This window comes from Equus quagga, chromosome 11, assembly GCF_021613505.1.
Source record: "Equus quagga isolate Etosha38 chromosome 11, UCLA_HA_Equagga_1.0, whole genome shotgun sequence".
Taxonomy (NCBI): Eukaryota; Metazoa; Chordata; class Mammalia; order Perissodactyla; family Equidae; genus Equus; species Equus quagga.
Window position 1 is genome coordinate 39,899 of NC_060277.1, and position 27,444 is coordinate 67,342.

At 39.1% G+C, this 27,444-nt stretch overlaps 1 protein-coding gene across 4 annotated transcripts in view; it reads left to right on the forward strand.

The window, feature by feature from the left end:
- Positions 1–27,444, forward strand: part of REPS1 (RALBP1 associated Eps domain containing 1) — a 79,399-nt gene that overhangs the window by 13,376 nt on the left and 38,579 nt on the right. For all 4 annotated transcript variants that reach the window (XM_046674398.1, XM_046674399.1, XM_046674400.1 and 1 more), the window contains exon 2: positions 27,045–27,168. In XM_046674398.1, the coding sequence (XP_046530354.1) occupies positions 27,045–27,168 (124 nt within the window). The remainder of the gene's footprint in view (positions 1–27,044; positions 27,169–27,444) is intronic.

The following is a 27,444-nucleotide window of genomic DNA, read 5'->3' on the forward strand; positions in this document are numbered from 1 at the left end:
ACTCGCAATTTGTGGCCTCTTGGCTGTGATAGTAATAAAAGATCTCCCCGTTGTCATTTTTTTTTCTCTCCAAAGCCCCCCAGCATATAGTTGTATATCCTAGTTGTAGTTTCTTCTAGTTCCTCTGTGTGGGACACTACCTCAGCATGGCTTGATGAGCGGTGCTAGGTCCACACCCAGGATCCAAACCAGCCCAGCAAACCCCAGGCCTCCGAAGTTGAGCGTGCAAACTTAACCACTTGGCCCAGGGCCGGCCCCTCCCATTGTTCTTCAAAACCAGCCTTATACCTTTTCTTGTTTTTGTTGCATGAACTTAATAATTCTCTGCAGTTCTTTGATCCTATCTGTAATGCCTTTTGTTTCACCCTTTTACTGTGTAATTAGAGGATTTGTCCTCCTGAAGTGAAGTTTACCACCAAAAGACTAAAATAAAGGATGACTGAGGTTTTGAGCCTACATACTTTGCAGAATGATGATAACCACTAACAGAAGTAAAGAAACGAGAAGGGGGCCTATTTTGTGGGAGGCAGTGTGCTGAGTTTAGGCTGTGCTGAGAGGCCATGTCCAGTCCATGAGGGCACAAGATTCAGGGGGCATTTGAAAGCTTGAGAGGAGCAGCTGGGTGGCTTCAGAAGCTGGTGCAGACAGTGCTGTTTCCTGAATGAGGCCATTCCCCTAAAATGACGGATGAAATCTTTACTTCATTATATTTGAAATGTCCTCTCAGAGTAAATGGTAAATTGCGCTTTTGTTAGAGATTTAAGTATTCTCACCTAGGACCTCGAAATTTTTCTGAAACTCTCCTGAGCCTGTTGGGAAGGCAAGCTGGATGTGGAAGTATAATGTCTTTTTACCTAAAATTAACCCAGCCTCCAAAGAGTTGAATCTTGGATGTTCAACCCAAAAGACACTTTAACTGTTAAACCTAAAAGGCATTTGCACACTTAATGTAAGAGGTTTTAGCTATTTGCAAGCAACCCCCAAGGCAAAGTAACTGCATTTGGCTGAGGAACGATCCTCGATCCTCGCAGCAGCTAGGAGTCTAGCCTACCGCTTGCATCAGCATCTCATTGCAGCTTTGTAGTTCTCATTTAACGTGAGATCTCATTTAATCTTTATAAGAAGCCTGTGAGGTAGTGTTGTCCTCATATCATTAATAAGAAAATGTGTACTCTTACGATACTCAAGAATTGGTGGATTCTTAAAGATTTGTGGATAAATTTCTTGAGGGTCAGTTATCCTGAATATATCCTGAATATATCCTCCATATATTCAGAATACTTTTTTCTATTTGATATTCTATAATTACATCACTCATTAATTCAGCAAACACTATTAAACACTTATTATGCATCAGGGTATGTCCACAGGGCACTGAGTATGCAGGAGTGAATGAAAGAGACATGGGGGGCTGGCCCCGTGGCCGAGTAGTTAAGTTTGCGTGCTCCACTTCGGTGGCCCAGTTCAGATCCTGGGTGCGGACCTAGCACTGCTCATCAGGCCATGCTGAGGTGGTGTCCCACATAGCAGAGCCAGAAGGACCTACAACTACAATATACAACTATGTCCTGGGGGGCTTGGGGGAGGAAAAAAAAAAGATTGGCAACAGATGTTAGCTCAGGGCTGGAAAACTCCGAAGCTCCAAGAATCTAGCAGGGTCACTGTGCCTATCTGGTTCACAACCGTGAACCTGGCACATTCTTCGTAGTTGATATTTGTTGAATATTGAATGAGTGAGCATGAATTTGTCCTTTTTTTTTCCCAAAAGTATTTTTGCTTATCACTAACTTTAATACATATTCTAACCAGTTCAGATAATAATAGTAATAGTAAATGCATGATGTAGTGCCTATTATATGCTGGGTGCTGTTTGTGCCCCTTTACAAATATTAATTCATTGAATTCTCAGTGTTGTGAAGTGGGTGCAGTTTATTATCCCTATTTTTAAAATGAAGACACAGAAGGATAAATAACTTCTCCAAGATCACACAGCAAGTAAGTGGTAGAGCTGGGATTTAAGTAGTCCTGTTTTTAACCACTATGCCCTATTTCCTAAATATTATATGATTAATACTTATTGTTTGACTTCCATGCTATCTTTGCCCTGTAATGTATCTGTAAAATATTCTAAATTCTCTAATTTCTTTTTTGTCATTAAAATATTTACTTTTATTTTATCCTATGCTTTAAATATATATATATTTTAAGAATTGACACCTGAGCTAGCATCTATTGCCAATCTTTTCTTTTTCTTCTCCCTGAAGCCCTCTAGTACATAGTTGTATATTCTAGTTGTAGGTCCTTCTGGTTGTGCTATGTGGGATGTCGCCTCAGCATGGCTTGATGAGCTATGCCAGGTCCGCACCCAGGATCCAAACCCACAAAAAACCCTGGGCCACCAAAGTGGAGTGCACAAACTTAACCACCTAGCCATGGGGCCGGCCCCTAAATATATTTTTAATAAAACCTCAGAGCTACAGACATACTTTATTCTATGTAAATATCTACTATACAGTCTAAGCAGGCAAAAACATAAGTATTTTCTCTTATAAAAAGTTAACTGCATGTACTATCACAAATTAACATGTTTATACAATTTCGATAAATATTATAAAAACACTGAAAACTAATTATAGTGAGTCTTTTGTAAGAGAGATTACCAAAAACAGTCAGGATTAAAATTTAACAGATCTAATGTTATCCATTACCCATTTTGTAAGTTATAAAAAGATAAATTCATATTTTTTCTCATTTAATTTTTAACACCACATAATGTTCATCTAGAAATTATTAGTTACTAATAGAGCAAATGGCATGATGTTATTTTAGTAAGTGTATGTATAAGTGTTTGTGTGCGTGTGTTTATCAAGTTATGTTGTTCCAAATTTCTTTTAAAGTTATTTGACGTTTACAAACCACGTTGAGGGCCCCCACCAGCTTGCAGAGTCCTGCACTATCGTGCGTCCTGTTAGAGTCTAACTTGTGACAAGTCTTCTCCACCCATGTCTTTCAGGTACGTGTCTTGGAACACTTTTGTAAATAAAACTTAAAAATAGATCCTTCTGCTATGTTTATTTAGATGCCACTGATTTTTTCAGTAGTTTTCTAAGTAAATTAATACCTCTATTAAAATAAAGGGATAAAATTTAAAACTAAGATCATGTGCCACATAACAACATTTCAGTCAATGATGGATGGCATATTCGACACTGGTCCCATAAGGTTAGTACCATAGAGCCTAGGTGTGTAGTGGGCTGTACCATCTGGTTTTGGGTAAGTGCACACTATGATGTTCACACCATGACAGCATCACCTAATGACGCATTTGTCAGAACATCCCTGTCATTGAGCAACACAACTGTATTTTTATATAAAACTTACAGACGAATAATGTTCTAAAAGATTAGAATTTATCTGCTAAAGCAAAGTTAGTACCTCCTCTAGGAAATGTAGATAACATTGATTTGTTTAGCTTTTTTGAGGGCCTGCTTATCTCCAGAGGACTCTGAAACTTGGGAGAACGTTGATGATAACATGGTTTGGATCTCCTAACCACAGCTCTACAGTCACCTCTGCATACTTGGTGCCCTGGGGGCACACCCTGATGCATAATAGGCATTTAATACTGTTTGTTGAATTAATGAGTGATGTAATTATAGGATATCAAATAGAAATAGAGGTGCATTTATGCCATAGATATGAGTAACATCATATGACTTTGATGAGTGAAAGAAAGGACAGAGCAGGAAGCAGCCTGGGTAGCTGCTTGAGGCTTTGGAGGGAAATGAGCAGAGAAGCAAGGAGAGCGTATGTGGAAGGAGTGGTCTGTCACAGGGTGCAGAGCTCAGTGGTGGATTTCATGGAGGGTAGGAGTGAAGTCAGATTGCTTCCTGACAAAATGTTTTCCAGTGTAGACTTTTGGCTAATTCATGCTAGATTTTTCTTTTACATTCTCTACTCTGTTACTGAGGTTTTATTTATTGTTCCTTGGGATTCTGAGCAAATCCTTCTCTTGATGAGTTCTCTATATTGAGATCTTTGCAGACTAGCTCATTCTTTATAGCCCTTTGGTTTCCTTCATAATTTTTTTTTTAAGATTGGCACCTGAGCTAACAACTATTGCCAATCTTCTTTTTTTTTTAATTCTTCTCCTCAAAGCCCTCCAGTACATAGTTGTATATTCTAGTTGTAGGTCCTTCTGGCTCTGCTATGTGGGACGCCGCCTCAGCATGGCCTGATGAGCGATGCCATGTCTGTGCCCAGGATCTGGACCGGCGAAACCCTGGGCCACCGAAGCAGAGCAGGTGAACTTAACCACTCAACCACCAGGCTGGCCCCATCCTTCATGATTTTTAATCCAGATGTAATATTTAAGTAATCTGAATCATCAAGGAATATCTCTATAATGTTGTGTTGTCTTTCATGAAAGTAGATATTTGACTTAATAGTTCAAAAACTTTATAAAATACCACTCATATTTTCTTTTGTTTTAGTTTGACATTCTACTTCTTCCTTGAACTTTTCCCAAACATCCCCACCGGATAATCCGCTTTCTGTAGTCTTCCCTCAGTGTTCTGTGGGTTTGTATTTGTACATAACACGCACTTTTAGCCTCCTGTTTGTATTTTTCCCTTGATCGGTGACAAGTAGCTGGAAGACAAGTGTTAGCTTATCCTTCTTTGTCCCCTTCATCTCACTCTGTTTATGGTAGGCACCAGAACCTATTAACCTATGGTTAATGGCACTTCAGGGCTTCACCCCTCATCACTACATTGATGACTCCTAGCCTAACTTCTTTATTTTATCATACCACTTTAAAAATTCCAACGACAGTGAACAAGCCTTTTTGAACTATATGGAACCTTTGAGACCAGATGGTATAGTTCTTTCGATTAGACTATGAGTATGCTAGCTAAGATTTTTGAAGTTGTCAGGTGACTCTAGTCAGATAGAGTGAGCATGCATATTCATAACTTTTCTTTAAGATATTGTACCTCAAAGCTGTTCTCTTAATTTTAGGTATCATGTTTCAGTTTAGTGGTAAATTCACATGAATTTCTCTGCTTTTCAGAGGTATAATTTCCAATTCTTGAACTTGACAATGAGCAAGTAGTGGTAAACAAATGATCTAAATAAGGAAACAAGTCAATAGTTTCTCATTTAATTTAGTTGACTCTTTTGGAGGGAAAGCATAGCATCCTCATAAAATGCATAGTGATAGGGAGAGCACATCAGGTCTGAGTAGTCATACGTACCCAGCCTTAAAAGTTTTCTACCAACTCACACCGCCGGCCGCCCCCGCCATGGTCTCCTAGTCTTGTGTGTGATTGTTCTCCTAAAATGGCTTTGTGTTCCAACCCAACAAATCTGTGTTGTGTTTCTCACATAGTTACTTGTTCTTTATAAGTTTCTTTTCACTGTGTTACTTTCTTCATCTGCAGTACCCTCTCCCAGCTTCTGTGCTTCCATCCTCCCCCGCTTTCAGAACGTGACTTAGCTTTTATAGGCTTTAGAAATCTGTGAACAACCTCACCTTCACTCTGAGACTTTTGTTGTCCTCCTACCTATCCTTTTGTTCGTTTATGTCATTGCTTAACTGCTTTTCCAATATATTTACATCCTAACAATGTTGTAAGCAAACTGAATAAAATTCAGGTTTCTTTTCTTTCATGACCTCATGATGTCTAGAGCAGCAAAGTGCATAAAGATGTTTAAAAAAAACATAGCCAACTTTAGAGGGCAAGCCAGTTGCTCAGCCCTGCTATTGCCGTGTGTTCATAGACGTGATTGGGATGATGAATTAAGACATTTCTGGGCTCCTTACCCAGTGAAGTAAAAGTGGGGGTGGTGAAGCTTGCAGCCTTGGATGTTCCACTGCTGGCACTGTGGGCACTCCCTCCCCACCCCAATCAACATTCTGGGCATGAGAAGAGAAGAGGCGGCGGCAAGAACAGGAACAAATAGCACAGAATTCTCTGAACTCTGACTTTGCTCTTTGCTGATGCCAGTTCCCCCACTCCCTTTCAGAACCTTTTTATCCCTATTCCTTTTTTTATAGCAGAGTGACTGTAAGAAGTTTAAAAAGAAGCAAAACTGGAAATTTATTGGCAACTAAAGAAATAAATTACAGTAGACTGTGGATATCCTGGCACTGTAGTATATATACTTTCTTTTATAAAATGTAATAAAGCACAGCTTGTGTCAAGTTCCAGTGTACCTGGCTCAAAGTGGAAGACCACAGATCCAGGTAGAGATGAGGGTGCTGGCACACACATGGTATCACACAGGGGATAGCACATCCCTAGTACAGGCCATTGAGATTTGGGCCACGTCAGAATAACAGATCATGTTACTTGTCGTGGCCCATATAAGTATCATGGGAATAGTAGAAACTGCCAGTGTTAAACCTTTGGAACCTAAGAGTCTTCTGTGTTCTGTGCCTACCTACAGAAAGCTAAGGATTTAAATGCCGGAGGAAGGGAGTTTCTAGTTAGGTTTTCTATTACTACCCACAGTTTTGAACCCCTAGAGAGAGAAATCTTACTTCCCTAATCACATTTCTCCAGATTCCCCCTAAGACTTGATTCTGGAGTGAATCCAAACTTAGTGTTTCTCGCTTGCACCTAACAAATGGCGAAAACGGAATTGTCATAGTTACTTAATTGTATTGTATCATGGTTATTTTCTACACAGTGTTCCTTTTTGCTTCCTGTGTTATTCATTTGACAATGCACACCCATCTAGCTACCTTCCTATTTTTCTTCTTCCTTTTACTGCCAAATAGCAAATGACCTAAATTTCTCTACTGCTTGTACCCTCCCTACTCTCCTTAAGCATTAGTGATCTAACTTGTATTCCCCTCATCTCCTCTTTTTTAAAAAAGATGTTTTTATCTTTTATATTTCACTTTTATCCTAGTCATCAAATCCAGTGACCTTTTCTTAGGTCCTGTTCTGTTTTACCACCTCCCTTGCAGTTGACACCGAATTACTTCTTCATGGATATTGTCTCTTCTCTTTGTTCACCGTGATGCTAAATTATTATGTGTTGTTACATGTCTTTAACATCCTGCCTGTCTTCTTGCCATGTCTCTCTCTTGTTCAGACTCAGCTTTGCCGCCTCCTTTCCTTATATCCAGCCTGCAAAGTCCTTCAGGTTTTCTTTCTTTGAAAGTTCTCAGCTAATCATCCTTTTCTGTCTTTTGTGTTACTCTGACCACCTCATTTCTAACTACTACAGTAGCCTCCTAAATCTTAACTAGCGTTTCTGTAATTGTTGAAGAACAGATAAATGAATTTCTCATAAATTAGGTGACATTCTTCAGAAATGCCCAGTAAAGATTAGTTTGGTACTTAGAGCCCTCGCTAATTAGCTCTGTCCAGTTTACTACCTAACCACCACTACAGTCCCTGCTTTGACTTTTCCACCCCTCACCCTCCAACCCCCGACTGGAATGCCCATCTTGTTTTGACTTACCAAAACCCTGTCCATTCTTTAAGGTCCAGGTCAAGCTTTTTATTTTTTAGTAAATATTTCCAATGCATAGTAACTACTCTAATTCTTAGAGTAACAAGTACTAATTCTGTAGCACTTATTATGGGTCAGGGATTGAGCTATTTGACATTTGTTTAACTTTAAACTTAGAGGATAGGTATTATTTCTGTTTTACAGCTGAGAAACCTGGAGCTCCAGAGGGTACATACTTGACATGAGATGGGATTCAGATGTGACTCCAGCTGACGGCAAAATTTGTGTCCAAGACACTAACCATTTTGATGTGTGAGATTACAGCCTTCTGTCATGGCTTCTTTTTAGGTTGTACATTTACAGTTAGGTTGGTTCCTTGAGAACAGGGCATGTGTACTGGAACATCCCAGGGCCCAGTATGTACTTTGAACACTGTATGTGAGTCCGTAAGAGAGAATGTTCCTCTGGTGCTCCCAGTCTGCCTCCTTTTCTGTGTCAGAGCATTCTCTAATGCTGTGAGTCTGAAGTTTGGGAAACACTGGCATGGTGGAAGAAGCCAGGCTTGGAGTTTCACAAAGTTGGGTTCATATCTTGGCTCTGCCGATTTCTAGTCTATGACCTTGGGCAAGAACTTTCTCTTCACCTCACTATTTTTATTCGTAAAATGAATCTAACAGTGCTTACTTTTTAGGGTTGTCTGAGGATTGTTTTAAGTAAGTACCTAGTATACCACTCGATAAATGGTAGCTTTTTCATGCAGCAATTTTATTTTGTTTATTTCCTCATTTAGTCAATTGAAAATCTTTGATAGAATTTTAAAGACGGGGTTTAATTCTCAGGATTTCTTATCCTTAAGCAAGTATTTAACTGCTCTGGGCCTTAGTTTTTTATTTTTCTCATCTGAATATTGGGAAAAATATAGCACCTGCCTTATAGGATTGTTTTGAGGACTAAATTAGTTCATAAAATACGTGGAGTAATGCCTGGTACTTGGAGTTATGCTATATAGCTTTTACCATTATTATTTCCTTAGAAAGGATGTAGCTTTTTGAAAGATCTTGAGGCTTTTTTTCTTTGTTCTTATCATCCTGAGTTGGGGATGGAGGATGTTCTTTGATATTTGTGTATGTTACTAAGCACCTGCTGAGTGTAAAGCGTCGTCTTCATACTTGGATCACCGTGAACTGGCAAGGGAGAATAAGGAGGTCTTCAGCAAAAGTACCCGAGCTAAGTTATTGCAGCATGCAGGTAAAGAAACCCAAAGGAAGACTGATAAAGCCCAAAGGACTGAGAGGACCAAAGTTGAATCGATGTTGACTTCTGTATGTTACAGCATTTTCTAATTGAGTAAAATGCCATGGAACATTTGATATTGATATATATAATTTATCAGCATTTCTTTAAGGTAATATCATAGGCTCATTTTAGTTGCCTGGTTACATTTACTACTGGTTTTGTTCTTCCGTTTTTATCTATTTTGTAAAATACAGCTGGTTTCAGGCCAAGTAGTGTTTTTTATTCTGTGAGTCAGTTATGTTCCTAAAGTGTTGGTTATAAAACAAATGTAGTAAGCCAAATTGTTTCCCCATTTTTCTTGAGTAATTAAATTGGTACTCCTCCTAGAGAGGGAAAAATTGACCCTAAGATGTAACAAAAAACTAGAGTGTGGAAAGTTTTTCATTGTCAAATATTTAATACAAAAATAGGATAAAACACTCATTTATAAAATAAAAATATTCTACTGATGCTTGAATTTCACACCAGATATATTTCCTTTGGACCTGGATTTACAGGACAAGGTTTAGCAAGTGACTCAATTATTCTCCTTAAATCCCCAGCACAATGAATTTAACTCCTTATGTTTTTGTACATCATAACCATTCATATTTAAATATACGCCTATGTCATTTTTTAAAGGGAGCACGTAGCTAATAATCTATGTCTGGTACTTTTGGTAGAAATAGGTTTTTTTAAATTACATGTTTTCAGAGGGTAGTTTGTGTTGTAATTATAGACTTGATATGAAATTTGCATTCAGACAAATAATATTTGCATCCAATCTTTTCATTTTGTATAGGAGGAAACTTGAGATAAATTATATGATTTACCTATGTTCACATAGCAAGCAATTATCAAAACTTGATTCTGTGGCCTACCCATCAAAAACGAGCAACTCTTGTTTTATGATATAACTCAGTAGAACTCTGTTGTAAGACAACTTACTATATGAATTTACCACTGGGCAGATTTGACCCCTTATAAAATAATGTAGTGGTTAAGAGCATGGGTTTCAATCCAAGTTCCATTAATTGGTGTGCATCCTTGAGCAAGTTCACCAACGTGTCAGTTTTCTCATCTGTAAAACAGTACCTACCTCACAGGATCTTTAGGATGCTTATATTAGTTAATATGTCGCTGAGCTTGGAACAGGACCTGACACGTATATGTACCATTAATAACTGGCTCTTATCATAATCGTCATTATTGTCGTCATCCTCACTCTCTAGTAACCTGCAATAGCCCATAGCACAGGTTAGCATATTATCCTAACAGTGAAATAAATGGGTTTCCCTTTATCATGAGTAAAGAAATTTCCCAAGCCCGTGTATGCTATTTCCTGACCACTGGTAAAGGATATGTACCTGAAATTTTATCACAGGTGCTTAACCTTGTTCCCTCTGATTCTACTCACTGACTTCGGACACTTCAGAGCTCTACTCTATTCTTTGTGTTTATGGAAAATCGTGGGCTCCCGGTCCTCCCACTAAAGGGGCAGTCATGGTCAACGCAGTAGGTGGGAGCTCATTCTGGAATCCTCAGCTGGCCGCTCACTTTGACCAGGGGTGGGATGCTTAACCCTGTGTGTTTTCTCGTCTATAAAATAGGGATAAAAGTTCCTGTTACAAAGTCTAAATGAGCTAATTTATAAAATGCTTAGAACGATGCCTTATCCACACTGTTTAAATGTTTCTTTTATTATGGTTTTTAAATTTTTGATTAGGAGTTGCAATGGCTCTAGAATAGTCAGTTAGGCCTCCATGTAAGGAAACAGAAGGATTTGATAACTAGTAACTTTCCTGAAAAATATTACTTCTTAATCAAAAATTAATATTTAATATAGCATGTGAGGAAACAGTTTGTAAATGTTGGCTTTTTCATGTCACCTTATGCAGCTGGTTAAATGGGATCATTTCTTTTTAAAGGCATTTTAAAAGGGCAGTTGTGGGATGGGTTTGCTTGAGGCAATCCCAGTGTTTGCCTCTTGTCCAGCTGTAATTATGAATAATGCCCCTTTCCACTGTTGCAAATGTCCCAGATTGGATGTAAATTTTATGGTTGCCCTAAGTATAGTTGACTGGCTGGATTTATTTTCCTAGACTATTCCCATTCTCCAGTTATATTTCCTAAAGGCAAATACTGCTACTTTAAGCTTAAGTTTTAGATGGTTTGTGGTAGTTTTCAAACCACTTTTGCATTTTTATTGTTTTTCTGCTTTCTTACCTTTAGTCTGTGTTTTAGTTTCTTTTTTCCTTTTAAGGTTTTTTTTTTTGTTAATGTAGATAAAGTAAAAAATTAATTGAGAATTTGGGACTTGAACTAAAACTTTATAGGCAGTCATGTTTTTCATATCAGAGTCTTTACATTTTAAGGCTATCAGAAGTGTTTTATTTGTTTAGATAACTAATGAGTATGATACTGATTATAAGCAGTAAGATATTTATTGGTCTATATGTACAAAACTCTTATCATAGTAGACTGTCAACAGGAGTTTATATTGCCCAAAGCAAGTAAAATTTATAGTTAAAGAAGTAGGAGTCAGATATTGCTAGGAGGAATCTCTTTAAATATCTGTACCATCCAAAAGTTGAAGTTAAGAACACCATAAACTTTTAGAATCTATTTCAATCCTCTTTGAAGTTGATTATTTAACTCAACACATTTCTTATAGTTTCTTTCTTTAGCAGATGGAATAAAATCTGCCTTCCAAATATTAAGAAGATTCTAGGTCATATACCAGTAATCTATATTGTTATAGTGTGTTCTTTTGACAGATTTCTATGATAATATTAGTAGGGGGAAAATGAATATGTGTAATATATTTGAACTACTTCTGCTGAAAAGTTATGGGAGACATTTGTAGTTTTGGGGTTTTTTGTATTGAAAAATATGTACCTTTTACAAATACTTGTAATGTAGAAAGGGGATTAATACTTATCCAGTACATATCTAATATTTCAGTGCCTGATATATAGTAAGGGCTCAAGTCTGATATTGCTATTTAGCTATAGTAGTTATGACAAGTTTTATACATTTCTTATTTTTAAAGTGTCTATAAATTACTGTCTGCCACTTGTCGACATAACAATGTATAGACAATATCGTATTTTACCCATGGGCATGCTGTTGGGGAAAGACATAGAGAACTCATCCTTAACTCAAGTTGAAATGTGAAATGGAAGTTATGCATGATGGTGTGAGTGAAAGGGAGAAAAGAACCAAAGAACGCCTGTTTCTTGACATAAGCGTTAGGATAAAATCACAGCAGGAGAAAGCAAAGACGCAATGTGGTTTTCAACTGCAGGCTTGAAATAAAGGTCGTTTGAGTTGGGTAAGCAAAGAAATAAGCACTGAAGATTTTGGATGAGAAAGTAATGTAACGACAGTGAGATGAGATACTTGCTCTCATACGGCTGCTACGTGTCTCGAAAGGGGTGGTGGATTGCCTTCAGCTTAGACCTGAGTTTAGTAGGGAGTTGGCAGTGGATGGTCTCTAAGTGATAGCAAAAGTCATTGAGGGATGCAGACACGCTTCTTGAGTGCGGAAATGGGTATAATTCCCTGCCTGTTTGTTGGACTGTGCTAAGTATTTAAATTAAATGGTTTTTGTAACAAAGGAAAATACTGGAGATGACTGCGCCCTCATAGCTTAAAAACAAGCTGAACATGCTGTGTTGACAGCCCTGTTTGGAAGGAAATTATTGCGTTGGGATGGCTTGGCTTTGATGTGTGCCCCTGTCTTCTTTGCCCTTGGCATTTTTCTTGACTTTTTCTCCTTCCACACTGTTCTGCAGTGGCGAAGATGATAGGCAGGTGTGCGTGGATCACGTGTAATCTAACTACCTTGGACAAAGCAAACAATGTTTATTACTAGGAAATATTTAATTTTTGAAGAAATTGTGAAAATTAGCTTGTAAGTAAGAGATTTAATTCTAATGAAGACTAACAGAATTAATTTGATAAATCCGGAGGGTTTGGACACCAGGGGGACAAGTCCCTTCAGCACTGTGCCTACCATGTGCAAAGCACAGTGCCGGATGTTGCAGCAGATTCCAGTATGACTAAGTCGTAGCCAGCCAGCACTGGTGATCTCATGGTTAACGTCCGTCACTCTCAGGTCTGTTTCCCAGTTATGGAACCCACCGCCAGTGTGATGGTTGTCATACTGTGGTGGTTGCGTGTTGCTGGGATACTGAAAGCTATGCCACCGGGATTTCAAAAAATACAAGTAGAGTTACCCATAGTGCACAGGTTTCAGTGGAGCTTCCAGACTAAGACTAGAAAGGAAGATCTGGCTATCCACGTCCAAAAAATTGGCTATGAAAACCCCGTGAATAGCAGTGGAGCATTGTCTGCTATAGCACCGGAAGGTGAGAGGATAGCACAAAAAGACTGAGCACGGGTCCGCTCTGTTGTCCACAGGGTCACTAGGAGTATGAATCCACTCGACAGCACTAACAACAACAACAAGAGTCATAGTCCCTGACCCAAGGAGCTTAGCAGAAGAAGGAGGTAGAGGGAGTGTGTGGTGTGGTTCACATAATTACATAGATGACGCAAGTAACTCAACTGGTAGAAGTTGGAGTGCTGGTTCAAAGGAAAAGTCATTTGCTTATGTAGTGGGAAGAATAGAAAATGTTACAGGAAAGAGGCGGCTCTGATGGTGGGTCATGAAGGAAGCATAGAATTTTAATAGGTAGATGTAGGTTAGAGAGTGATCTGGTGAGAGAGAAAAGCACAAGTGTGGAGAGAGGAGAGCCCACACTAGATTGGCCAGAGTAAGACTAGGAAGGAAGTTTTGGGCTATATTATGGAGAGTCTTGAATGCTAGACTTAGAAGTTTGTTCTTTAAAATGTAATAAACATTACTTGAAACTCTACTTTAGGATTGTTAATCTGGTAGTCCGTGTATAGGAGTGTAGAGAGACTGCAGCAAAGTTGATTCAAAATATTCACCCAACCAACAAACATATTTTGATGCTGTGCATCAGGAGTTGTTCTAGGTGCTGGGAATATAGGAGGTCTTCCCTGTTCTCTGGAGTCTTATTCTTTTGGAAGATGTTGACAACAAACAAGTGAACAGTAGGGTGCCCAAGGAAGGCCTCTGAGATCACAACACTTGAGTTGAGCGACCTGAATGACAGAAGCAGCCAGCCAAGCAAAGATCTGAGGGGAGAACCTAATGAGGACACAGCACGTCTCTGCAACAGGAGCAGTCTTGACCCGTTGAAGGAAAAGAGGAGGAGGTGCTGTAGAATTCTTGTGTTGTTCACTCTGTGGAAATATGACTGTAAGGACTGTACCTGACACCCCAGTGAGGGTGAGGTAACACGTTTTCTTTGAATTAATTTCCCTTGGTTACTCTCCAGTTGTCTCAGTACCTTGAGTCATTTTGCGAGATAACAAGATCTTATATAAAACCATCGTATAATGATTCATTGATGGACTGAGAATATTTTTTTTTCCTGTATCTTATATAGTGGAAACAATCTAGTACTATAATGTAAGTAGGACAGGTTAATATATAATAATGCCTGTATATTTGATTATCTTTCATGAAACGTGGTCTCCCTGTCTTTTTCCACCCTGCTTGCTAAAGGACCTGAAGGGGCATTACTGCAGTTTTTGCCATCTATTTTATGCCATTTTTCTGGTGTTAACTATAGAACACCCTCTGGGACAGAATGTATAGATAGATGGTCCAAGTGTTTTAGTTGGTCTGCTTTCTTTTCTTTTCTTTTTTTTTTTTTTTTTGTGAGGAAGATTGGCCCTGAGCTAACATCTGTTGCCAATCCTCATCTTTTTGCTTGAGGAAGATTGCCACTGAGCTAACATCTGTGTCCATCTTCCTCTATTTTATGTGGGATGCCACCACAGTGTGGCTGGATGAGCGGTGCTGGGTCTGCACCCAGGCTCTGAACCTGCGAACTGCAGGCCCAAAGCAGAGTGCATGAACTTAACCACTAAGCCACCCAGCCAGCCCCCAAAGTACTTATTTTATTGTTTGAGTCATGAGCTATACTAACTACTTTTTCATGGAACATTATTTTTCTTGGAAGAGCAACTAACTTGGGTGTTGGACAGATATTTTTTTGAGAACAAAGAAAGTGTGCTTGTCACTTAAGACGACTGATGCTATTTGTTACTAATGATAGAGTTCAAACTTTCTGGCAAAAATTAAGATTTGGGAAAACTTTTATTGCATCCATGTACTTGTATTCCCAGTATTTAATGACTTTTCTGATGCGATCAGTGGCGATATTAACAAATGTGATTTTTAAAATATTTTACAAATGAAATGTATCAACATTTGGAAGATCTGCATAACTCAGTGAACCAATAGTTTACACCCAACCTATGCAGGATGCAATGCACCAGATATACCAAGAGATTTTAATGTAAGAGTATACAGAAAAGTTTATTGATGTGGCTTCAGATTCCACATTGCAGCTAACCTTTAAATAACTGCCATGTGTTGAGTTTTGGTGTGGTATCAAAAAATAATAGCAGATTGGGCCAGCCTGGTGGCACAGTGGTTAAGTGCACACATTCCGCTTCGGTGGCCCGGGTTCACTGGTTCGGATCCCGGATGTGGACATGGCACCATTTGGCAAGCCATGCTGTGGTAGGCATCCCACATATAAAGCAGAGGAAGATGGGCATGGGTGTTAGCTCAGGGCCAGTCTTCCTCAGGGAAAAGAGGAGGATTGGCAGCAGTTAGCTCAGGGCTAATCTTCCTCAAAAAAAAATAATAGCAGAATTATCTGAAAAAGCTATTTAAATAGTCCTCTGTTTTCCAACACGTATCTGTGTAAAGTGGGAGTATCCTCTTATCCTTTAAACAAAACGACATATTGCAGTAAATCAAATACAGAAGCAAATATGGAACCTTCTCCTAAGCCAGAAATTAAGGAAATTTGCATATGTATAAAAGAATGTACTCGGCCCAGTGGCGTGGTGGTTAAGTTTGTGCGTTCCACTTCAGCGGCCTGGGGTTCATGGGTTCGGATCCTGGGCGTGGACCTATACACCACTCATTAAGCCATGCTGAGGTGGCGTCCCATATAGAGGAACTAGAAGGACTTACAACTAGGATATACAACTATGCTCTGGGGCTTTGGGGAGAAAAAAAAAAATGGAGGAAGATTGGCAACAGATTTTAGCTCAGGACCAAGCTTCCTCACCAAAAAATAAATTAGTTAAAAAAAAAAATGAATGTACTCTTCTCACTCACTTTTTTTTAATTTTGGAAAATAGTTATTTTCATAAAAGTTTATGTTACATGTAATAGGATTATTCTTGTTTTTACGTGAATTTGTAAATACGTTCTTTTTTAGTTTCTCAGTTTAAATTCTACTATGGTAAATATCAGTAAATATAACCCACAAAAACAAAAGCTTTGGGGGAGTCCTCAGTAATTTTTAAGCATGTACGAGGGCTCCTGAGACCAGAGAGTTGGAGAATCGCTGCTCTGGGGTCTGCAACATTGATTCCCAGAGTCTGTTATACAGAGCACCTGATCTATGGACCACCAGTTCTGAAGCCAGTTAGTAGATGCTAAAACCAAAGAGGGGTTTGTTTCTAGACTGTAGGATTTTTCAGTGCCTCTTATGGGCTAAAAATGCATTGGAAAGTCTCCAAGGGGGCTGTAATACATCTCAGCTTATTCGACTGCAGAGCCTTTAACCACGCTGGGGCTCTTTGGAATGCGTTCTGGAGCTGCTGCTCCGTAAGCACGCCAGCGTTGAGTTCTGTTTAGCTGTGCTTTGGAGGCAGCTGGGAACAGAGAGACTTTGAACTGAGGCTAACCTGGCTTTGAATCCTGGCTCTGCCACTTAGCAGCTTCAGTTTCCTTTCCTACGAACTGGGGGTACTGGTAGACAACTCCAGAGGATTCTTCTGAGCATTAAGACGGATAACAAGTAAACAGCCTTCCTAGTAATAGGTGTTCGGTACAGTTGCCCCTGCTTTCTTTTGCTGTCTCTAGTAGGCGTGGATCTCCAGTACAGGTATCCCAGTAGGAAAGTTAGTGAGTCACAGAGGGGTAGGAGCCAGTCTAGTCTAACTAGTTAGTGAAGCAATAGAAGTTACACTGAGCGGGCCGGCCCGGTGACGCAGCGGTTAAGTTCGCACGTTCTGTTTCTCGGCGTCCCAGGGTTCACCAGTTCACATCCCGGGTGTGGACATGGCACTGCTTGGCAAAAGCCATGCTGTGGTAGGTGTCCCATGTATAAAGTAGAAGAAGATGGGCATGAGTGTTAGCTCAGGGCCAGTCTTCCTCAGCAAAAACAGGAGGATTGGCAGTAGTTAGCTCAGGGCTAATCTTCCTCAAAAAAAAAAAAGTTACACTGACTGGCTATCCTCTGTTGTGCGTGTAGGTAGACCAAATTGCCAGGCTTTTAAGCCATCGAGAGTCAGCCTGTCTGCTGACCCAGTCCCACTTGAACTGAAGAATGTTTATAAAAATGAAAGCAAAATCACTAGCACATTTTTAACCTGATAATGCCTATAAAGGATGGAAATTACTTTATTATATTTTACTATATTAAATTTATTCATAAAATTTTATTTTGGAGAGACTATTGACAGCTTGCTGGCATAATTCTATCTCAGTATTATATATAGTTTCGATATCTTCCTTATTTTGTTTTTTCGAGTTCTTATATTTTGTGATTCAGATCATGGATTCAAGCTTAAACATGTAATTTGGCATCTGCTTTACTTTGGTCTTTTCTCAATTCAAATAAGAAATAACTTCTTACATCTTTATCGTTAACATTCCCTGTGCTTTCACATTCTCTCCATAGGATTAAGGAGCCTTCCTTATGCATTTAAACTACTCTTTCATTGTCACCACGTGCTAGGCACTCTGGACCATAAGACATGCTTTAGGACTCCTTGAGGGAACCTGCCCTAAGGAAGCCAGCATTCCTGGGTAAAGGACAATGTACAGCATGTCTGGGTAAAATTAAAGGCATAACTTTGAATTATAGCTCTGCCTTTTTTTTTTTCTGCTTTATCTCCCCAAATCCCCCCTAGTACATGGTTGCAGGTCCTTCTAGTTGTGGCATGTGGGATGCCGCCTCAACGTGGCCTGGTGAGCGGTGCCATGTCCACGCCCAGGATCCAAACCACTGAAACCCTGGGCTGCCGCAGCAGAGCTCGAAAACTTAACCACTCAGCCACTGGGCTGGCCCCTAGCTTGGGCCCTCTGGCCATAGTTACTTGGCCAGTCTGATTCTCTTTTCTCCTCTGTAAAATGATAGTAATACCAATTGTAGTCCATTATTTTTCAGATAAAATGAGGAACTCTTCGGTATTTAGCACTGGGTTTACCATTGTGTGTACTCAGTAAATGTTAACCTCTCCTCCCCTGCCATAACCTCCATATTTGCATATCCGGAAGTTAAAAAATGATACTCATGTACTTTGCTCATTGGAGAACTGTGAGTTATTATTAAAGAACTATTTATTCTTGTTTTATACAGTTTTAAAAAGTTCTGTTTTTAAGCCCATGGCATACAGGCAGAAGAGCAAAAGTAGAAAGACTGCTGATAGAGCAAAAAGTGATAGCTTGGAAACAAGGAAAAAGTCACAAATCATTACGAAGAACAGAACAAAAAAACTCTGTTAATAGTGTTATTTCATTAGGTGAAAGAAAACCATTCCACTTTTTTAAAGGCCTTGAATACATAATTGCAATATAGTACAGTATACTAATTTGTTTATAAAATCTACAGTGTCAAAAATATAGGAGTCTCTGTTTACTATGCCTTTTAAAAGTATAGGCTTTTGGGGGCCGGCCCTGTGGCTAAGTGGTTAAGTTCATGCGCTCTGCTTCGGCAGCCCAGGGTTTCGCCGGTTCCGATCCTGGGCGCAGACATGGCACCTCTCATCAGGCCATGCTGAGGTGGCATTCCACATGCCACAAGTAGAAGGACCCACAACTAAAAATACACAACTATGTACCAAGGGGCTTTGGGGAAAGAAAGGAAAAATAAAATCTTTAAAAAAAAAAAAGTATATGCTTTTGGTTTGCATCAAAACAAGGTTAAAAAACCATCAAAGAGATTGTAAGGGCTTTTTATAAAAAACAAGTTTTCTCCCCTCCTTCTCTTTTTCTATACTTAGTGTTGTTTCCTACAGAAGCCACTTTGAACTTATTAGACTGTTTCTTTGATTACTTCATACTCTTTTTAAAAAATTCCCACTTTATCTTGGCTTATCAATTTTAGACATTGTCCTGCTATAGTAAATAAGGATTTCATTTATTTTAGTTACTTGTCTCTGTTCCTCTCTTTGCCAAAATCTTATTTTTAGTTTCTCTGTTACTATTTGAAACTTTATTTATTTTTTTGTCATATTAATTCTTGTCTTCAGTTGAGAATATCAGCCCATGCCTTTTTTTTTTAGTAGACTTTATTTTGTAATTCAGTTTAAGATTCATAGCAAAATTGAGCTGAGGGTACAGAGATTTCCCCCACACATGCATAGCCTCCCCCATTATCAACATCCCCCACCAAAGTCCATAGTTTACATTAGGGTTCACTCTTAAAATGTCGGCTTGGATTTGGACAACTGTATAATGACGTCAAACATCATTATGGTATCATACAGAATATTTTCATTGTTCTAAAAATCCTCTCTGTTCCAGTTACTCATACTGCTCCCCCAACCCCTGGCACCTACTGATATTTTTACTGTCTCCATAGTTTTATCTTTTCCAGAATGTCAGATAGTTGGAATCATACAGTATGTAGCCTTTTCAGACTGGCGTCTTGCACTTAGTGATATGCATTTAGGTTTCCTCCATGTCTTCTTGGCTTGATAGCTCATTTCTTTTTAGCTCTAAATAACATTCATTGTGTGGATGTACCACAGCTTATCCATTCACATACTGAAGGATGTCTTGGTTGCCTCCAAGTTTTGGTAATTATAAATAAAGCTGCTGCAAACATCTGTGTGCAGGTTTTTTGTGGACATAAGTTTTCAGCTCCTTCAGGAGCATGATTGCTGTATGGTAAGAGTATGTTTATTTTTGTAAGAAATCACCAAACTGACTATACCATTCTGCATTCCCACTGGTATTGAGTGAGAATTCCTGTTGCTCCCTATCCTCACCAGCATTTGGTGTTGTCAGTGGATTTCGGCCATTCTGATGGATTTGGAGTGGTATTTTTGTTTTAATTTGCATTTAATTTGCATTCTGATGACCTATGATGTGGGACATCTCTTCATATGCTTGCTTGCCATCTGTATATCTTCTTTGGTGAGGTGTCTGTTAAAGTCTTTAGCCCATTGTTTAATCACGTTGTTAGGTTTTTTTATTGTTTAGTTTCAAGAGCAGTCCTTAATCAGATATGTCTTCTGCAAATATTTTCTCACAGTCTGTGACTTGTCTTCTTGTTCTCTTAGCAGAAGGCCAGCTTATCAGTTCTTCTTTCATGGATCATGGCTTTGATGCTATGTCTGAGAAGTCATCGCCAAGCCGTTTAGGCTTTCTCCTCTGTTGTCTTCTAGGAGTTCTTGGTTTTGCATGTTACATTTCGGTCTGTGGTCTACTTTCAGTTAATTTTTGTGATGGGCCCAAGTGTACTTTCTGGCATTTATCCTGCTTAGTGTTCTCTCACCTTCCTGGATCTGTGGTTTGGTTTCTGGCATTGATTTGGGGAAATTCTCAGTCATTGTTGTAAATATTTCTTCTGTTCTCACTCTCTTTCTTCTTGTCTTCCCATTTCACTTATGATATACCTTTTGTAGTTGTCCTACAGTTCTTGAATATTCTGTTCTGGATTTTTCCAGATTTTTTTTTTTCCTCTTTGCTTTTTCAGTTTTAGAGGTTCCTACCGAGGTATCTTCTAGCTCAGATTCTTTTCTCAGCCAGTCTACTAAGAAGCCCATCAAAGGTGTTCTTCATTCTTTTACAGTGTTTCTGATATGTAGCTTTTTTTGTTTGGTTCTTTTTTAGAATTTCCATCTCTGCTTACGTTCCCATCTGTATTTGCATGCTGTTTACTATCCATTAGAGCCCCTCACCTATCAATCATAGTTGTTTTAAATTCCTGATCTCATTCTTCCAGCATCCCTGCCTATCTGAGACTGGTTCTGATGCTTGCTCTGTCTCTTCAAACTGTTTTTTGCCTTTTCCTGCGTGTTGTAATCTTTTTCTAGCAGACCTGATGTGCTAGGGTAATGAATTGCTGTACACAGGCTTTGGTGCTGTGGGAGGTGTTGGGGGAGGTCTCCTGTGGTCCCGGGGTTATGCCTCAGGCTTTTGGTGAGCCTGACCCTCTGCACAGTGAACTTCACAAGTGCTTCTTAGGCCCACGGTCTTTCTCCCCTCCCAGTGCTGGTTCAGGATGGGTAGGATGGGCTGGGGTTGGATGTTGCCTTCCCCCAGGTCGGTTAGGCTCTGGTGAAACCTGGGCAGTTAGTCTCTGGTTAGGTAGTTTCTCCTGAGGGCGGGCCTTGTTAGCAACAGAGCCCTCTGGTGGGTTTCAGAATGGTTCCTTCTCCCTCCCCATGCCAGTAGCACAGGGGATTTTTCTCTGAGATTCGTTGTGAGGACCTGGTAAGGGCTCTAGGAGGTACAGCTCACATTATTGTGGGGCCCCCTCTGATTAGGTTCCCCTCTAGTTTTCACGTCTCAGGCTTGTGAACACTGAGCCTGCAGCCGTTCATCAGTTACAGTTCCATCTTCCCTTCCCTCACTGCTTTTGAGGAGGTTGATGCTGATGGGTTTCTCCTCTAGTAAGTTGTGACTATTTGCTTTCTGCAGGTCTCTAATTTGGGGGGCAGCAGTTTGCTCTGTGACCTCACTTCTCTTATGGATCGAAGAAGAATTCTTGATTTTTCAGTTTGTTCAACTTTTTGCTTGTTAGGACACAGCGTCGACTTCCAAGCTTCTTACATGCTGGACCAGAAACAGGAAGCCCAGGCCTTTTCCCTAACCCTAACCCTTCTCTCTCTCAACTCGCTGGCTATACTTTTACATATTTAATCTTGATGACATTTGCACCTTGTTCTAGCACCACGGTTCTTAATTATTTAATATGTTTTGACTTTAGATTGAATCTAAAAGTTGAAAATGAAATTTTTACATTATGATATAAATATTTTTATTGCAGATGCAGATATTGTATTATGATTATACTCTTATACAGCTTTTCCCCCTAGACTTTCTTAATTGCCTCTCTTTTTTTCTTGCACTATATGTCTTTTTATCATTTCTTCCCCTTTATTTTTCCAGAAATCTTCCTCCTGGAGCCGCTGTCGTTTTACTTTCACCTGAACTGGTTGCTCTCTAGGCCAGTTGCATAGCTGTCATCCTGCAACTTCGTTTCCCTACTTTCTTGGTGTATATCTACTTTTCCTGGATGCTCTGTCTCAAATATTTTCCCAAAAAAGTGTTCACAGGAGATAAACTTTTTTTATTTCTGCATCTATAGAAGTATCTGTTCTTTCCATCATCTTGATGCTAGTTTGAATACAGAATTCTAGGTTGAAAACAAGTTTTTTTTTTAAAGATTTTATTTTTTTCCTTTTTCTCCCCAAAGCCCCCTGGTATTGTGTATTCTTTGTTGTGGGTCCTTCTAGTTGGGGCATGTGGGATGCTGCCTCAGCATGGTTTGATGAGCAGTGCCATGTCCATACCCAGGATTCGAACCAACGAAACACTGGGCCCCCTGCAGCGGGGCGCAGAAACTTAACCACTCAGCCACGGGGCCAGCCGCTGAAAATAATTTTTTGATAGAACCTTGAGGATGTTGCTTCATTGTTTTCTGATATTCAGTGTTATTGGTGAGAAGTCTGATTCCAGTCCAGTTAATATTTTTCTTCAGTGCTCAGTGCCTCTCCCACTTACCCTCCTCCTACACCTGTTCTGGGTACTCCTGCCATCTTTGTTCGATTCTTGCTGTTCTCAAGTTCCACAGTAACATGTTTAGGAATTCTTTAACCCATTGTGCTGAGTACTTAGTAGACTCTCTCGGTCTGAATACTTGTGTCCTTTAGCTTTGGGGAAAATCTCTTGTTCTATAATTATTACTGTTCTATTTTCTCTGCATTCTTTGTAGACCTCATTTTAATAAGTTTGGTCATTCTAGATTAATTCTCTGTTTCTTTTCTCTCATATATTCCAATTCACCTCTCCTCTTCCTACTTCTGGAGAAATTTTTGTTTATTTTATCTTCTGTTATTTCTTCTGAACTTTGTGTATTTCCATATATCATGTTCTCTGTTCCTTTTTCATAGTATCCTATTCTTGTTTTACGGATGCCATATAGTCTTAAATCTGTCAGAGGATCATTGCTAGAATATTTTTAAGTGCTCTTTCTTCCATGAATTATGTCTTTTCCCCAGAGGGTTGTTTTTTCCCCTGTTTGTAGATTTGGCAGTTCTCTTCCATTTTATAGGCTTTGTTCAGTTGCTTGTTGATTTTTGGTATTCATATTTAATGTTCATATTTAATGAGGTGCTTGAAAGACTAACTGAGCGCTGTGTACTTTGGCATGGTGCTTCAAAAAGGCTGCCTCACTTTAAGGCGGTGGGGGGAGGGGGTCAGGGGCTGACTCTTAATTGGATTGATAATGTTAGAAACAGAAGCTTTTCTCTGGGGCAACAACCCCTATCTATATGACCTGTCCTAGTACTTTCCTGACATTTCATTCTTCCGCTGTATTATCTGTAGTTTTTTGTTTGGAGGGTGAAGTGTGGTCGCTAATATTCTGTGAGCAACAATGGAGATTGGGATCTTCCATCCCAGTCTCACCCTTAGCTGTACATAGTATTTCTGGGTGAGTCCCTGGGTTTTTCAGGGCAAATTAATTCTTCTCCATGGGTGTTCTCAGCACTGATGTTTTCCACCCTCCTTCATTAGGCATGACTCCATCTGCTTTTTAGTTGCTAACATTTATTGAAATTTCCTGTCAGTTCATTGTTCCCCCTTCCCCCTTATTTATTTTTGTGGGTTTATTCTCTTACTATCATTTTAATAAGATTCCTAAAGGGGGATGAGGTAAATTATTTTCTTAAAGCAGAAGTTCAAAATACTTATGGAGACATGACAGCATCCTGTATTATAAAACTGTTCATCAAAAATTATAATAAAACCCACTTTGGTGCTTAAAGACGTTAGCTCTTAAGAAAATGTGGTTTTCAGAAATGACTTGGTCTCTGAAGTCCCTGACTGTGTAATGTAGATTATGTCAGGGTAGCATATAAAACATAATAATAATGACCTGTGTGGACCAGACACTGTTGTAAGTCCTTTATTAAATACAGTCTCGTGGAATCCCCTCAGCAACGATGTGAGTTCGTATGTTATTTTCCCTAGTCTACATATGAGAAAACTGAGGCACAGTAAAGTTACGTAACTTGCTTAAGTGCTGTATAAACGATATAGAATGATTCGCTAGCCACATTGATCTCCGTAGGTGTGAATGTTAAGCTGTGATGTTCAGTTAGCTTAGGTGTATTAAATGCATTTTCCACTTATAATATTTTCAGCTTATGATGGGCTTGTCAGGACGTAATTCCACTGTAAGTCAAGAAAGAGCTGTACTTTGGTCCAGCAGTTCTGTGTCTAGGAATTGTTCCAAATATTTCTTTAGAGACAAGTTTTGTGTAATTCACAAGATTGTGATGACACATCAGACTTGTTGATACTGTTTCATCAGGAATTATTTTTCTAAATTTGCATATCACAGCTCCTTTCCTCCTCTCCTGCTTTCGAGGGCTTGTGGCCTCTCCACTTGGGGTAGTTTGGAGAGAGAGTCAGTGACACACATGCTGGACTTGGACCACAAAGAGAGTTTCTTAAATGGGGAAGCCAGGATCAGTTGTAGAGAAATAACTGTAAATATTACCTTTGAGCCCTTTTATCTCCCCCTTCAAAACCTCTTTCCTGCTTCCTGGGGCAGCAGCTTGACATACAAACTCTTGAAATTTCGTTATGTCTGAGATAGTAGAAAGATAGGATCCTTCCTTGCTCTTCTGCCCAACATGGAAAGAGCTTTGGGCATGGAATCAGAAGACCTGGTTTCCAGTGCCACTTCTTCCGCTGACTAGCTGAGCCTCAGCAGAAGCAAAAGTAAACTTACCTTCAGAGCCAAGCATCTTAACCTGTTTTGTACCTGTCTTTCCACTTAAATTCCTCCTCTTTCTTTCTTAACCACTGCAAACTAGATTTTACCCTACCTAATGTCTACAACTACTCAAGCAGAAAAAACTCCTAGTTGCAAAATACAGAGTGTATTTTCCCCTTTTTGTATTTGGCCCTACTGTTTCTCCTTTTTGGAAATTATTTATCAATTTTCTGATTAAATGATACATATTTTTGGTAGTCAATTCAGACCCTTGTAAAGGAAACAAATATCCCTTAATCTCAGCACCCAGAAATAAACACTGGCACGTTCACTGCCATTTGTATGTACATATCTTAATAAAATTGGGGTTATACTCGTGTATACTGCTTTGGATCCTGCTTCTTGTTTTCGTAATGTTAATACTGTAAGCAGTGAGTTTTAAGGGCTGCATAGTTTTCTCATTATATTATTCCATAATTAATTTTATCTGTTTTGTTCTTGTGATAAATTTGGGTGGCTTCTCCTTTTGAATGCCTTTTACATAAATCTGTACGTGCAGTGATTACTTCCCTTAAGGCTTGCTCCCACCTTCCAAAACCTCTTTCCACCTTGGTTTCCCACTGCTGCTGGTACTTCTTCCACTGCGTTTTTCATAGGTTCCTTTTTACACCTGCCCTTGAGGTTTTGGTGTTCCCTGCTCTAGGCTTATGGGCAATCTCATTTACCCCCAGCTTCAGCCATCACCGGTTGTCTCATTCGCAAGTATGGAGCACATCTTCACTGCGTGCTCCCCTCTTCTGAACACTTCCTCTGTATTTCTAACTGTTCCCTGGATATCTCCCCCTGAATGTCCCACAGGCACCTGAAGCACTGTATGTAACAAGGATAAATAAACTACATGTGATTTCCTTTTAGGTTTTCCCTGTATCTAGCATATACTTGGCATATTTTAGATGCTTTGTTTTATAAACAGAAGTATCTAGGATGTGTCATGATCCCTTAAGGGGTGCTAAGTGGACAGAAAAGGGTAGTGGATAAGGACAATAATCATAACAAAATGCCTGCATAGCCTGCAGGGATGTGTGGTCTTCCTTTTCCTCATAGGTCTCTTAATGTAAACCTACCTCTTTATCCTGCTTGCCATGTTAAATTTACACAGAAGTGATGTTCCTTAGAGGCAGAAACAGGAGCTTCTTCCAGTGCTGATCAGTCACAGCAAAAATGACTATCGTCTTTTCTTGTGCATGTAAACAAATGGTTACTATTATTGTGATGTATTGCTTAACATTGATGGTGCTCTTTTGCAATTCTAGTAGATACTTCTGACTTAATACCACAACATCTCAGGCATCTTAATCTTCATTTGAGTGTTTTGGGAAAAGAAAACAGACTAAATATGCTCCCCTTCTACACGTATTTGTATTTTTTGAGAACTTGAGATAAGAATACTTACTGCTTATTTTAAGATTGCTTTATAATGTCTGTATGCTAGACATCTATTCTAGCTTTTGGAGTTATAATTTAATCTCATAACCTAAAACTGTCTTTTCTAGCCTGAAACTTGTTTGTAGTAGCCAGTCTGGAAATACTTGCTGCAGACTAGAATGATCAGTGTAGATCCTTGAAAGCCTTCATGCTTTAAAAACTAAGTGAACAGGCAAATTGTTGTTTTAAAAGAAAATGGTTTATACCACGTTAAGTGCAATCTGGAAATTAAGAGGAAAAAACCCTACTCTTAATGTCACCTAACAAAATTGCGGTTTGAATTTTTATGTATCGGGTTGTTTTCTAATTTGTGTTTATGTGGTTGAAATTATGTATCCTGCTTTTTCCACTTAATATGCCATTTATGACTATCACTTTAAATGACTGCGTAATAATCTGTTAGTTGCAGGAACTTTTTGGCCCTGTTTTATGCACAGTGTTTATGAAGAAGAGTGGGTGATATATTGTTTCTACAAGATAGGACTTTTAAGAAAAAATAGTTATTCTAATACAATTGCTTATCATATGGAAGGACGACCTTCTTGTCAGATCAGTGCCTAGTTATTTTCAAACATGGAGACCTGAAACTTGAGGAAGTTGGTCATCAGTTGAGAGTAAAAACCATATGTCAGCTGTGTATTTTGAAGAAGTTATCAGCAGAAGTTAGCTACTGCTTATTTGGAGAATTCTTGTCATAAATCTTAATGTTAACATTCTGTTCTTTTACAGATTAAGGAGCTTTGCGGTGCAAAAAGACTTGGTTATTTTGGAAGAAGTCAGTTCTATATTGCTTTGAAACTTGTAGCTGTTGCCCAGTCTGGCTTCCCTTTAAGAGTGGAAAGTATAAATACAGGTAAATATGGAACACATTAGTAACTGAGATGAAGGTAGACGTCAAATCACAGATGAAGTCAGTAGAGCTCTTAAGTCTTCTGGATTTTACAGTGGCGTTTGTGCCCTTGAGTAAAGTGTCATGACCTCATTCTCACTACCATGCTTCTTTTGTTTTGAATATTAGAAAAATGTGTCTTATCTTAAATCTGTTATGGTGTATATGTATTTCATACCTATTTGATGATAATATAAAAACAAAAATGGCAATTTTTCAGGATTAATTCACAAAAAATTG